At 47.5% G+C, this 14,712-nt stretch overlaps 1 protein-coding gene across 1 annotated transcript in view; it reads right to left on the bottom strand.

Moving 5' to 3' along the window:
* The window catches only part of LOC135977761 (inactive phospholipase C-like protein 2), a 52,879-nt gene extending 38,958 nt beyond the window's left edge, over window positions 1-13,921 (bottom strand). The window contains exon 1 of the mRNA XM_065579010.1: window positions 8,113-13,921. Coding sequence (XP_065435082.1) covers window positions 8,113-8,329 — 217 coding nt within the window. The 5' untranslated portion in view covers window positions 8,330-13,921. The remainder of the gene's footprint in view (window positions 1-8,112) is intronic.
* Window positions 13,922-14,712: the final 791 nt, after the last annotated feature.

The raw sequence follows: 14,712 nt of genomic DNA, 5'->3' as shown, positions 1-14,712 counted from the left end.
ATATGAGTCAGCAGTGGGCCCTTGTTGCCAAGACCATCAACTGCATACTGGGCTGTATTAGTAGGAGCATTGCCAGCAGATCGACGGAAGTGATTATTCCCCTCTATTCAGCACTGGTGTGGCCACACCTGGAGTATTGCATCCAGTTCTCATCCCCCCACTACAGAAGGGATATGGACAAATTGGAGAGAGTCCAGTGGAGGGAACAAAAATTATTAGGGGGCTGGGGTACATGACTTATGAGGAGAGGCTGAGGGAACTGGGGTTATTTAGTCTGCAGAAGAGAAGAGTGAGGGGGGTTTTGATAGAAGCCTTCAACTACTTGAAGGGGGGTTCCAAAGAGGAGGAGCCAGACTGTTCTAAGTGGTGGCAGATGACAGAGCAAGAAGCAATGGTCTCAAGTCGGAGTGGGGGAGGTCTAGGTTGGATATTAGGAAACACTATTTCACTAGGAGCGTGGTGAAGCACTGGAATGGGTTACCTAGGAAGGTGGTGGAATCTCCATCCTTAGGGGTTTTTAAGGCCCAGCTGACAAAGCCCTGGCTGGCATGATTTAGTTGGTGTTGGTCCTGCTTTGAGCAGGGGATTGGACTAGATGACCTCCTGAGGTCTCTTCCAACCCTAATATTCTATGATTCTATGATGCAGGATGCTAACTGATCAAATGACCAGGAGCCAAGAAAACCTGGGTTCTTATCCCAGCTAAACTAATTTATGGCATTTTGCAGCAATTCACTTGATGTTCCTGGGCTTCATCTAACCCAAATGAACCATATGATATTTAAGTAAAACTGCAAATTTAAAATGATGAGAAATGAATCACTGATACAGGTGTTATTGTAAAAAATATACCTCCCTAATCTTTCATATATCCTCAACATACAAAAGTCTAAAGATGTGTATTTTATATTTTCCACAGTCTAATGAACAATTAAGAAAAAGGACAGTTACCTGTTCCGTAACTGGTGTTCTTCGAGATGTGTTGCTCAGGTGTATTCCACAGTAGGTGTGTGTGCTTGCCACGTGCACCGGTGTTGGAAGTTTTTCCCTTAGCAGTACCCATACGGGGAAGCGCCACTGCGACCCCTAGAGTGGTGCCTCTATACCGCGCTATAAGGGGAGCTGCGCACTCCCCCCCACCCTTGGTTCCTTCTTGCCGGACAACTCCGACAGAGGGGAAGGAGGATGGGATATGGAATACACCTGAGCAACACATATCGAAGAATGCCAGTTACGGAACAGGTAACTGTCCTTTCTTCTTCGAGTGATTGCTCATGTGTATTCCACAGTAGGTGACTCCAAGCTATATCTGATGGAGGCGGGTAGGAGTTTAAGGGTTTCCGGGCCACAGTACCGCCCTACCAAATCCGTTGTCATCCCTCGCTTGGGAGACGATCGCATAATGCGAAGAAAATGTGTGGACAGAGGACCATGTGGCAGCCCTACAGATGTCCTGGATTGGGACGTGGGCTACATAGGCAGCCGATGAGGCCTGAGCTCTCATTGAGAGCGCCCTGACGATCGGTGGTGGGGGAGCCCTTGCCAGGTCATAGCACGTGAGTATGCATGAGGTGATCCAGCGGGACAGGCGCTGGGTGGAAATTGGTTGCCCCCTCATACGCTCGGCTGATGCAACAAACAACTGCGAGGATTTCCGGAACAGCTTGGTCCGGTCCAGGTAGAAGGCCAGTGCCCTACACACATCGAGCGGGTGGAAGGCTGATATGGCTGCCAAATGTACCCTGACAGAGGCGGGAGCTAGTCCTTGGGTCCTAAAGGACAGGAGGTAATCAAGGATAATCTGGAGCGGTGCGGATGATGGAGAGGTTCCCCGCTCCGCCGCCCACCTAGAGAATCTGAACCACTTTGCCAGGTACGTCCGTCATGTGGACGGCTTTCTACTTTCCAGCAGGACTCGTTTGACGTCCTCTGAACACCTCCCCTCCTCCTCATCTAACCACTGAGCAACCACGCTGTCAGGTGGAGCGCAGCCAGTGGTGAGCTGGAGGCAGTTCGCACCGGTTTGCGGGAACTGGTTGTTAAATTTAGAAGCCCTTTTAGAACCGGTTGTCCACGTGGGACAACTGGTTCTAAAAGGGCTTCTAAATTTAAAAACCGGTAAGTTGAAGTGACAGGAGCGTAGCTAGGAGGGGAGCAGGGGGAGCGGCTGGACCCCCCCCTTAGCTACGCTACCTCGCCCCTAGGAGCCAGAGGGACCTGCCGGATGCTTCCTGGGAGCCTCCCCAGGTAAGCACCACCGGGACTCCCCATCTCACCCCCCAGCAGGTCCCTCTGGCTCTTAGGGGTGGGGAGGGGTGGACACCCACTATGGTGGCCCACGAGACCCTCCTGCCTGGCTTTTGAGCTCCCGGCTGAGAAGGCTAGTCCCCGGCTGTTCCCCCTCCCCTGCAGTTTCAGCTCGACCCGCCGCTGGTGCATGCTCTGGGAGGTGGGCTGCGAACTCAGCCTGACGCAGTGCTCCAGGTGCTGCGCAGCGGCAGCGTGGCCTGGCTCTAGCCAAGCGGCGCGGCTGTAGTGCCGCCAGCCACCAGTGCTCCATGTGGTGCACGGTGGTGGAGGCCTGGCCCGGCTCCAGCTGAGCGGCGCGGCTGTAGCGTCACCAGCCATCTCCAGGCAGCGCGGTAAGGGGGTAGGGGGCAGGGAGGGGGTGTTGGATAGAAGGCAGGGGTGTTCGGGGGGAGTTCGGGGGGGTGGATAGTGGTCGGGGCAGTCAGAGGGCGGGGAACAGGGGGATTGAATGGGGGCAAGGGTCTCGGGGGGCCAGTCAGGAAGGAGCAGGGGTTGGATGGGGCGGTGGGAGGCAGTCAGGGGCAGGGGTTCCAGGGGCAGTCAGAGGACAGAGAGAAGGGGTGGTTGGATGGGGCAGGAGTCCCAGGGGGCCCATCAGGAATGAGAGGAGGGGTTGGATGGGGCGGCAGGGGCAGTCAGAGGACAGGGAAGGGGGGTGGATGGGGCAGGGGTCCCAGGGTGTGTGTGTCAAGGAACGCAGGGGGTTGGATGGGGCAGGAGTCCTGGGGGGCGGGGGCAGGCCACGACCCCCTCATGGGGTGAGGAGGAAACCGGTTAAGATTTTGGCAGCTCATCACTGAGCGTGGCTATGTTGGGATGGAGGAGGAGGCCCCCTTCCTGGGAGAAGAGGTCTGGGCGAAGCGGTAGCCTCCGTGGGGTGGAGGGGGGGCGCTGGCGCTAAGAGGTGCAGGAGGATCCTGTACCGGTGTTGTCGGGCCCAGTCCGGGGCTATGAGGATAACTGCGTCCTGTCTGTTTTTACTTTTTGCAGGACCTTGTCGATCAGGGGGAAGGGGGGGAAGGCATTGAAAAGCTGGCCTGACCACTGCAGGAGGAAGGCGTCGGAGATCGCCCCCTTCCCCACTCCTCCCCTGGAGCAGAACTGGAGACAGCGCCAGTTCTGGTCAGTTGCAAAGAGGTCGACCCGGGGAACTCCCCACTCTCGGAAGAGCTGATGGGTGACCTCCGAGTGGAGCAACCACTTGTTCCGGCTGGAAGAAAACCCTGCTCAGCTGATCGGCTCACAAATTGCGGATGCCGGGTAGGGGGAAGGTTCGCAGGGGAGATATCGTGGGCTATACAGAATTCCCATAGGCTCAGGGCTTCCAGGCATAGGGCCGAGGAATGAGTCCCGCCTTGCCTGTTGATGTAGTACATCGCAGCGGTGTTGTCCGTAAGGACTCTGACCACCGTCCCGGGAAGGTGTATGCTGAAAGCTACGCACGCCAGCTATATCGCCCTGAGCTCTCTGACATTTATGTGGAGGGACAAGTCCGAGGCCGACCATCTCCCTTGGGTTTGAATGTTCCCTATATAAGCTCCCCGTCCCAGATCCGAGGCATCTGACACCAGGTCTAATGACGGGGAGGGTTCCTGGAAAGGGACTCCTTGCAACATGTTGCTCGGGAGGGACCACCATTGTAGGGAGGCAACTATCTGGGGAGGTACCGTGATGACCTTGTCCAGCCCGTCCCAGGCCTGGGAGTACTGAGAGGCTAGCCAGAGCTGGAGGGGCCTCATTCTGAGCCTCGCATGGTGGACCAAGTACGTGCATGCCACCATGTGCCTGAGGATCTGAAGGCACGCTCTTGCCGTTGTCACAGGGAAGGCTGTGACCGAGGCGATGAGGCCTTTGAGGGTCTTGAACCTGCTTGGAGGGAGAGAGGCTGTGGCCCTTAAGGAGTCCAGCATCACCCCTATGAATTCTATGCGCTGAACTGGGACTAATGTAGATTTGTTCTCGTTCACTACTAGGTTGAGATCTGCGCATGTGGACAAGAGCAGTTCCACATGGGCCTGCATCTGGGACCAAGCGCTGCCCTTGAGAAGCCAATCGTCCAGGTATGGAAAAATCTGCACCCCTTTCCGCCGGAGGTAGGCCGCTACCACCAACATGCACTTGGTGAAAACCCTGGGTGCCGTGGATAGACCAAAAGGGAGGACTGTGAACCGTGATCCCGCCCCACCAGGAACCGGAGGCAGCCTTTCGAATATATGGATATGAAAATACGCGTCCTGAAGGTACAGGGCAGCGTACCAGTACCCCAGGTCCAGGGAGGGAATTATAGGGGCCAGGGACACCATGCGGAACTTGGAGCGGACCATAAACCGGTTGAGATCCCATATGTCCAGGATGGGCCTGAGCCCCCCTTTTGCCTTTGGGATCAGGAAGTACCGGGAGTAGAAGCCTCTGCCCTGGAAGTTTACTGGTATTCTTTCCACCACCCCCAGGTGGAGCAGACAGGGAGGCGAGCATGCTCCGGGTCCCCGGGGCTCACCAGGGACGGAGGGTGGTAAGGTGGGGGCGAGGTGAACTGCAACATGTAGCCCTTGGAAATGGTGTTGAGGACCCATTGGTCCGACGTCATATGGGACCACTCCACTCGGAAGGCAGACAATCGGTTGCAGAACACAAACTTTATTAATAGGGGGGTTTCCCTGGCAACAGGCCTGGTGCCCCCCTGCAAATAGTCAAAACCGCCTCTTTCCCTGCCTCTTGCCCTTAGTGGGTCCGGGCTGTGGGGCAGAGCGGGACTGACGTTGAGACCGATGCCTCTGGTCTCTCGGCCTCTTGGATGGGGGCTCGTATCTGCTCCGTCCAGGTGGAGCTGAAGTTTGCGGCCTGGGCTTATCCTTAGCCAGCGGGACGTAGAGGATCAAGGTTTGCAGGGTGGTACGGGAATCTTTCATCCCGTGCAGACGGACATCCGTTTGCTGGTCTGCAAACAGCGCTTTCCCGTCAAAGGGCAGATCCTGCATGAGGGACTGGGCCTCCGCCGACAGCCCGGATAGTAGGAGCCACAACGCCCTGCACATCGAAATGGCAGAAGCCATCGAGTGGGCTGCCGTATCAGCCACATCCGACGCCGCCTGGAGGGTTGCTTTTGCCGCTGCCGCCCCTTCCTCTACCAGAGCCTTGAAGTCCTTTTTGTCCCGCTCCAGGAGGAGAGATTCAAACTTTGGTAGGGACCCCCATAAGTTAAAGTCATACCAGCTCAGTAGGGCCTGATGATTGGCCACCCTGAGCTGGAAGCTTGCCGAAGAATAAACTTTCCTGCCAAAAGTATCCAGTCTCCTGGCGTCTTTATCCTTGGGGGTAGGCACAGGCTGGCCATGTCGTTCTTGGTGGTTTATCGATTCCACCACCAGAAAGTTAGGTGCCGGATGGGAATAAAGGTACTCATGGTCCTTAGCCGGCACGAAGTACTTCCTCTCCGCCTTTTTGGAAATGGGGGCCAAGGAAGCAGGAGTTTGCCACAAGGTAGTGGAAATGTTGGCTACTCCCTGGTGGAGGGGCAGAGCCACACAGCCCAGTGTCGTGGACGACAGCACATTGAAAAGGGAGTCAGACGGGCCCTCCATCTCCTCAGCCTGGAGCTGGAGGTTGGACGCCACCCTCTTAAGGAGGTCTTGATGTTCCCTGAAGTCCTCCTGTGGAATGGGCAGCAGTGCTGTAATGGCATCATCCGGTGCTGGAGAGGGGGCTGGCACGGAGCCGAGAGTCTTGGGTGGTACCGGGGGGTCAGTCCCCAAGTCGGAGTCCGGGCGCAGGGCCACCGACTCGGGACCCGTTGACTTGTCCCTCTGCCGAGAAGAGGAGGCCGAAGGAGCCTGGGACGCTCCGGCCACCGAGCGGGTTCCCGTCTGAGCAGGCATCTGCGACCACAGTGCCCATTGACACCACTGTCCTTGCCACGGTGCTCCTTGCCACTGATGATTTGGGGGCCAGGTGGCGTCATCTGTCCTGGCTAGGGCGGCTGGGTGTCGATGCTGAGGTCACCGTCGACTGCGCAGTCTCATAGGAGCGGCGAGAGCGACAGTGCCTACGATGGTGCCTTCTGCAGGACCGGGACCTCGACACCGAGGACCAGTACCCATGGGAAGTGCTGCTCCTGTACTCGTCTCAGCGCCAGGAGCTACGATGTTCTGGTGCATTGCAGGAGGAGTCCCGAGTGCGATGCCTGGCAGAGCTCAAGTGGGAGCGTCGACGTCAATGGCATCGGGACTGGCTGCAGTAGCTGCGACGTGAGGAAGAGCATCGGCGCGGCGTGGCATGGAGGAGCCTCGAGACTCCCGTTCGAGCGGCAAGCCGGTCAACCTGACTGGTGTAGAGGGCTGGCGTGAGCCGCGAGAAGACCGCATCCAACACGGTAAGGAGCGGTTCTCAGCGCGGGAGCTGTGCCATGCCGGGGAGGTCTGATGAGTGCTCAGGAGCGGCTTGCCTCAGGACCAAGGGCCCGACACTGGTGGTGCCCCTGGTATCGGTAAGCTCAAGATGTCTTGCGCAGCCTGTGCAGCCTCCGGTGTCGACAGCATCCTCACGGCAGGGGAGGCACGCGCGGACGGAACTGGACTACTCCGCTCAACATGAGACGGAGGCCTAGGGCCCGGGGGAGATCGAGGGCTGCCCGGCTTGGGACCAGCCTCACCCCTCTCCTTTTCTCGGTGCCACTGTGAGACGGAAGTCTTCCCTTGCTTCTTGGAAGAGGAGCGGTGCCGGCTAGTGGAGGGGACTTCGCTACACACCGAAGACGTGGTGCCGGGCGCCAAGTCCGCTCGGCGTGCCGGGATAGGGGTCAGCGCTGATTCCATCAGGAAAGCATGAAGCCTGATGTCCCTCTCCTTCTTAGTCCGCGGCTTGAATGACCTGCAGATCTTGCAGCGCTCACTCACATGAGTTTTGCCCAAGCAGCGGAGACACTCAGCGTGTGGATCACTTCTGGGCATAGAACAGCGACAGGAGTCGCACGACTTGAAGTCTGGGACATGGGGCATGCCCTGAGCCCACTTTAACTACTTGAAAAACTACTAAAAGTAACTGTACCACTAAGGTCAACTAGAGAAGCTGGAGCAAGACGTTCCGACTACCTTCACCAGCAGCAAGAAGGAATTGAGGGTGGGGGGAGTGCGCAGCTCCCCTTATAGAGCGGTATAGAGGCGCCACTCTAGGGGTCACAGCGGCACTCCACAATATGGATACTGCTAAGGGAAAAACTTCCGACACCGGTGCATGTGGTGAGCATGCACACCTACTGTAGAATACACCTGAGCAATCACTCGAAGAAGAACACAATGTTTTAACCACTCTGGCATTAAAATACATAAAGTACATTATAGAAAGTAGCATCTGTTTAGACCCAGAGTGTGCACATTATACTCTTCCTCTACATCAGCATGTTGAGCAACACCTCGGGCATACACTTAAAAAGCATGGCCTTGAATGTGTGTAGGAATAGCGCTGTATCTCTCATTCATAAATATATCAATGTGTATTTTCTACACTTTATCTTTGCTTTATTAAAATAGAATATGTCAGCAGGCTACTGTCCAATTATAAAAGTTAAAAGGATTAAAAAGAATGAGTTCCAAAATTCAACTGAAATGCCATAGACCCTACTGTCCATGATTAAATCAGTATAAAGAAGGTCCATTTTTGCTGCTTTTGTGCCTGCATAAATTTGAATAATTTTGTTTTGTGCATTAGTGGAATAAATGAACCCAATCTAAGGTTTTGTAAAAAATGAAAATATAGGAAAAATGCCTTACTGTATTTTAATTTTTCAAAAAGAGAGCCTGCACTTACCTGCCTTCTGACACTGTACTATCTTCTCATATACACTATTTGCGTTTTCAATCAGAGTCTTGATGGTCTGAATCATCTGCAGAGAAAATATCAGATTAAACTGTTCAAACATATATTTATAAAATTGTCTTAAAATATTAATCATGATTGGTACAGTTGTATCTTTGAAAGATATGTGCTTAAACTCCGGACTATTTAGTTCTGAAGCCACAAACATTTAAACATCTATTATTAGTTTTTGCATAACTTTGTTTTTCTTGTTGGTACCAGGCAGAGGGATGCTCCAAACTTAGCATGAAGGAAGGAGGAATGTGGTGCTGGTGGTTTGGGATTTGTGAAGAGGTTTACAAAACACACTGCGGTTTACCATTAGCCCACTGTTTGTCAAAGGAAAGGGAAAAAAAGGGAAAATTCCTATTTACCAGCTAATTCACATTCTATGATTTGGTCAAGACAACCTGGATGCTGTTTCCTCCTCCTCACCCTGACATTCAGGATGACAACCAATCACCATCCAATATTTTCTGTTCTCTTGTGTACTCTCCCTCTGCTTTTCCAGATTGGTTCCTTATAATTGCGTTATGTGGCTTGATCTGTAGAGAGAAAACATCCTACAGAGGAAGAACAAGAGACTCAAGGCCAAACTAGAAGAGCCTTGAGTTGGAAGGTGAAGGAGTAGAAAGAAAGGGAATCACTGATTTCTTCACCAGCTCTTTCTAGACATAGTTTCTTATGGAAGCCCTGCTCTAAGCAGTCAGGGCCAGATTTGTAAAGATTTGTAAGCACCTAACTCCCACAGAAATCAGTGGGAGTTAGGCACTTCAACAAATTTGGCACTCTGTAATCAGGGATGCATCCGTAGATACCTGCACTTCCAGTCAATAGTGCCTGGTGAAGTGTATAAGGAATGCTAGGCAGCAGGTTTGCTGCAAAGTTTGTTCACTGCTGACTCTGCTCTCTGATCCAGCAGATAGCAATTGTTTTAGTGGATTAAATTATACATTTTACCTGCTGCTAATGCATATTTACGTGGGATTTTCTTTTCCCTGAGAGACCATGTTCCCTGTGCTGAACAGGCATCTGCATAAGCTCTACAGCAAAAATCCCCCTTAAGATAACCTACCCGGGAAAGAGTTACTTCAACAGGCACAGTTCCCTTACCCACTTTTTTTTTTTTAAGTGTTTTCAGTTTGAGAGAAGCTGAGAACTGCTTTTGCATGTTGCAGGGGATGAACCAAACTGGAGAGAAAGAGGAGAAAGCCTTAGATTCTGGGTCACAACAGGTGATCTTCTTGCCTTTCACAGAGAGTGAGGAGGAAGAACCCGATGTCTGCATTAACATAGACCATACCACAGAAATTTAACTGTAACTTTTACTTCCATACCACAGAAATTTAACTGTAACTTTTACTTCCAGTTAACAGAAAGCTGGGCTAGACAAACTAAAGTTTATTATTTGAAAGTAATCCTGGCCCTTCTTCTAGGACTACAAGGTTATAAGATACATATGTTAAAATACAAAGAAATATGCAGCAGCTCAGATCTCATGTTTAAGGTAGAAATAAACAGAACATGAACCACAACTGTAGAGTTCTGTTCTAGAGTCTGGAGCCCATTATTTCGCATTGGGTTATTCATTTTATACAACTAATTCTCCCATTCCTAGTTATCTCTACTTAACTTTGAAAAATCTAATTGTCTTGATTTCTGATTAGATTCCAGAAATCCTTTAAAAAGAAGAAAATAAAATGCATATCACAACACTAAATAACAAGAAAAAAATTCACAACTACCTTAACTAAGCTGCATTTGAAATATTAGTGCTGATCTATTCCCCTGTTGGACTATTTATTGTACATAAACACCTTATATTTGGCACCCATGAGGCAAAAGTTGCTGGATAAATAAAATTAAACTGATTACTAGATAATGAAGTACTGTATACTGAGCATGCTAACGTTTTAAAGAGTCATACTTTAACTAAGAGAAAGCTGTAACACCCAAAATATTGTGCCATCCCAAACAGCCTTTTCTGAGAATCACTGCAAGCTGTTTATTCCCAATTTGTCCTGAGAAAGCTGTAAGAGTATTTTGTTTCATGGTGTTCATCACTAATGATATGTTTTCAACAACAGTTAGAAATTACAATTAATCTGCTCTATAGACGTCCTTGAAAGATGAGGAATTTGCCAGTTGTTTCAACATGCATGGCATGAAGTGTGTGTTTGTTTGCTTCCGTAATGGGCTTGAATACTAGGAACCAAGATACAGTTGATTTAAATCACAAATAGCCTTGCAATACCAGAACATGTTATTTTACTAACTAGCTGTAACAAGACTGCACAGCTCCCTGTGAGGAGAGTCCTGTTGATTTGAAAAATGAAAATCACCTTGGAAATGATTCCCCGAGAATGTGTGGACACTGTTTTAATCAGAATGCCAATATACAACAATTGGCAATCCAATTTACAGCTATACAGTCCAATTAAAAGCACATATGGGGTTTTTCCTAAAGAGCATTTTAATGTGAACAGAATAGGGCAAATATTCAGATAGGAGCAGTCTGAGTTAACAACATGATCACTCATAAAAACCTGCCACTTGCTTTAGATAATGGTTTAAATAACTTTACATCAATATTTCTTGAATTCCAGATATTCTGCGTAGTATATAAGAGGAAGTAAAAGGGAATACTGCAGATACAAAAGTAACCATATATACTTATGTAAGGCAAAATTGATAAGTTTTTAAGTTTAAGTTTTTAAGACAAGAGACGTCATGTAAACTAAAAATCCATTCATCTCTTTGAAAATCTACCTCAATGTAAGACAAACAACATCTTAGTTTTGTACTGGCAACAAATCCTACATTCTAAACTTCTCAGCCATCAGTGTTTAGTATCAAATGGTTTTTTAACTCCTCACTATGGTCATGAGTTCAGGTCCTCATCATTTCCCATCTTTATCAATGTACGCCACCCCAATACCCACTTCACTCCCACTCCAGACATTACAAAACTCACTCACTAATGGCTACCTTCCTTGCCTAATTTTTTATCCATGTCACCCTGTCTTTGAATTCCTACAGTAGCTCCCACTGCATCAAAGTCAAGTTTCTTGTCACTGTCTTCTATATAACTCCATAGCACTACCCTTATTTTGTTCCAAGTTGTTCCCTTCCCTTTTCCTCCCTCTATACAACGTTTGTCTACTTCTCCCACAACTGTCTCTATACTGTCTTCATACCAGATCCAATGCAGAGAACCCCTTCCTTAGCTCATCAGCACTTTGCAGTGTTCAACTCCCTCTGAAGAGACATGTCTGCCCTGATGCTTATAGGAAACTTGCTGACTGGCAACAGCAAGCTTAAGGAGAAAAACAGAATCATTTTAATATAGCATTGTATTACCAAGACATGGCCAATCACTATCTCATCACTCTACTTTGATATGGCACCTTTTGTCTATCTTTAGACTGAGTCTCTTTGGAACAAGGATTGAGCCCAATTATGCTCCCATTTATTTCAATAGGAGTTATGGCCCCCAATACTGTTCTCACTGATAACAGAAAATGCTGAAGCTCACTATGTGCAATAACTAGTAAAAAGATTCTCTCTTGACAAATTAAAAAAAAATCAACCTACAATTGTATGTGTTGCTGCCTATAATACTGGTACAGCAAAGATAGCTAAAATGTGGACTTGTCTTGCATGGATGGTTTTCAAACTTTTAAGCTCTATCTCCTGTTATCAACAGTTCAATCCCTTCTGTGACGGAGCTCAAACATGCAACAGGCTGTAACTATGTTACAGCAGAGAGAAATTGTGTTGCCCATTCCAAACGTTTTATTCTGGAACAGCTTTGAGAAATATTGGTGTTGTAATATATTAGCTTACTGCCATATGTTTACATTTAAGCAACATTACTATCATAATACCTACATCATTTTAATTCTGGCCCAAACTCAGTTATGTCTTACACTCAGAAAATCTGTCTGTATTCTGCTTCCCTTCAAGAATAAATTTTATATGCAGATCAGACAAACGCACTAATATTTAGAAACAGCGTAATAATCTCTTTCAAGAAAAGTGGGGAACAAGTCTGAGAAGCATAATAAAACTGCTCCTTAGACTTTGAGGCAATGCAATGATGTCACAGAGTAAGAGAAGGGAGGCAAGTCAAGGATAAACAGAAATTCTTAAATCAATATGCCTTTTTTACTTATATACTGTATCAGCAAAGTATGTGAGGTAAATTAGTTTAATTTCACAGGAGGAAGGGAATTTAACAAAATAGTTGCATTAATACTCATGTGTCATGGGGAGGTAAAAGTTACAATCAGCTTCTACTACAAAGCCTTATTTAAATACTTGTAACTTTGACTTGAAAAATTAGATTGGCCTGAAAACTGCCAGATCTTTCAGTAAGTGTTTTCACAAAGTGTGAAGAAAACTTGTGAAATTGCTTTTGTAGGTCATTACAAATTATTCTGATATGAAACTGAATTTAGTCTAAAATATTTCCTTCTAGGGCAATAATGGCTTGTTTCTAGTCTTCAGCCTTCTTTGAAAACACATGCATGGCTATATTTAAAGAAAACTTAATGTAATTAAGCAAAGTTGTTAATCTTTGCTATGGATAGGTTAAGGGCCAATTCCGCTCCATTTATTTCAGTGGCAGTTATGGGACCAATCCTGTTCTCACTGACATCAACAGAAGTTTTTAACTGAGCTCAGTAGGTGCAGGATCAAGAACAAAATTGCGTGTAAATATGTTGCTCCCTTTTATTTGCCTACATTTTAGAAAGAACATAGGGTCAGTTCATTAGGTTAGTTCAGACAACAGCTAATTTAATGAGCTGAGGACCAACAGTACTGTCCCTTGCTTGAGCAGACAGAAGTGGAAAAAGTGGGTAGATGTAGAAATGACATATGAGCTCCAGTCTGGCCAACCTTTTCATATTGGAAGGTTGAGTCTGGTACGTTCCAAAACAACAATTTGTTTGTAGCTTCTGTTCTGAGTCAAACCTTGGTCATAACATTCTCTAACAATTGTTTGACTGACAGGTTCTGGTTAACATGCTACAGAAGTAACTAAGGTAAAACATGACTAGGAGAAAACCTGGACATACCAAAACTAACAATATTTCCAAATGTTGCTAGGGTACAAGATGGGAAGCAAGCACTGAACTCAGAGGCAGTCTTCCTCCCCACCCCAAACAGAGAGCTGAACATTCCAATAATTTTCCTCTCCTGACATCTTCTTCCATAAGAGTACATTGCAACAAAAACCTCACATAGGCAAGAATTAGATAGATCATTTTTCAGAATGAATAAGCACTGCACCACAGGATCATTATGAAAGGGATGTTACTGCAAAGTTCTCGCACACAGCAAGCTTCACTCAGTATTCCCAGAAGATGCTGGATCTGAATGTGATAGGTCCGGTCTGAGAAGCAATCATGGGGTGGTTGTGTGGCAGTATTGACATTCTCAACATGAATTTCAGCTTCTATGAAACAATGGCCACATAGATATGGCTAGCAGGATGTTAACAGAATAAAAATATAGGGGCCGGTCCTTCACCCTTCAATAGGAGTAGGATCGAGCCCATAACTATGATTTTGGGAATATCTTACAGTAAAATTGTACATAACACTTCCAGAATAAGATATCTTAAGAAAGGCTCATGTCATTTTTTTTTAAACTACTACTCCCCTGCGCTCCTCAGAGCATACACACTCATCCCTTCAATAAGTGTAGTACATGTATATGGTTGCTGAACTGTTCATCTTCCAGACTGATCTGATGTACCAAATTCTTTTGTATCCGAGCCAAAATGACGACTTCATGAACATATAAGTTGGGAGACCTGTGACATTCTTCATTAAAACTTACTTGAGATAAATCATATTGTGCAATATGATTTATCTCAAGTAAGTTTTAATGAAGAATGTCACAGGCCTCCCTATGCAAGGGGGATAAAAATCAATGATTTTATGGGAGGGGGAAACTGATTTGATTTAAATGGATTGTTTTATTTTGTTCTTTAAATTACAAGATGTTTTTCTTTTTAAAAATAGACCACTTTAAAATGAAATCCAAATTTAATACAAAATATGTTAAGGGATGGCCCTAAACTTATTATAATCTTTTAAGCAGTTAAATAAAACCAATATATTGAAGACTGCTTCTCTATATAAAGAAAGTTAAAGGCTGCTTTTTTATAGGAAGAAAGAATGAGGAGAAAAACATCTAACTTCTGAGATCAAGCACAATAGGTCATGTTTGTATTAAGGGCTTGTCCTGTGGGGGAATGAGGGGCTGTGCTACTGGGTGCAAAAGTCATCACAGGCGTTGAGACTTAGCCTCTGACTCCAGGAGACATCATCTTGTATCATTAGGATCATCCACTGAGCCCACCTGGGCTCATACTCCTATTTTATAGGGTCTCCCTACCTGAGCTCTGATGGGTTCAGTTCTCAAATTATGAATATTTAGGACTCCATCCACAAGGAAAAACTCTCTACCTCTTAGAAAAACACTGATAGGCCCAGTAACTATCAGCCCTTGCTTCTGGATGGTTCTAGGCACTTCGTGAAT

Source organism: Chrysemys picta, unplaced genomic scaffold (assembly GCF_011386835.1).
Source record: "Chrysemys picta bellii isolate R12L10 unplaced genomic scaffold, ASM1138683v2 scaf32, whole genome shotgun sequence".
NCBI lineage: Eukaryota > Metazoa > Chordata > Testudines > Emydidae > Chrysemys > Chrysemys picta.
Note: the sequence above shows the minus strand (reverse complement) of the source record. Positions and strands in the feature narration are given on the sequence as shown.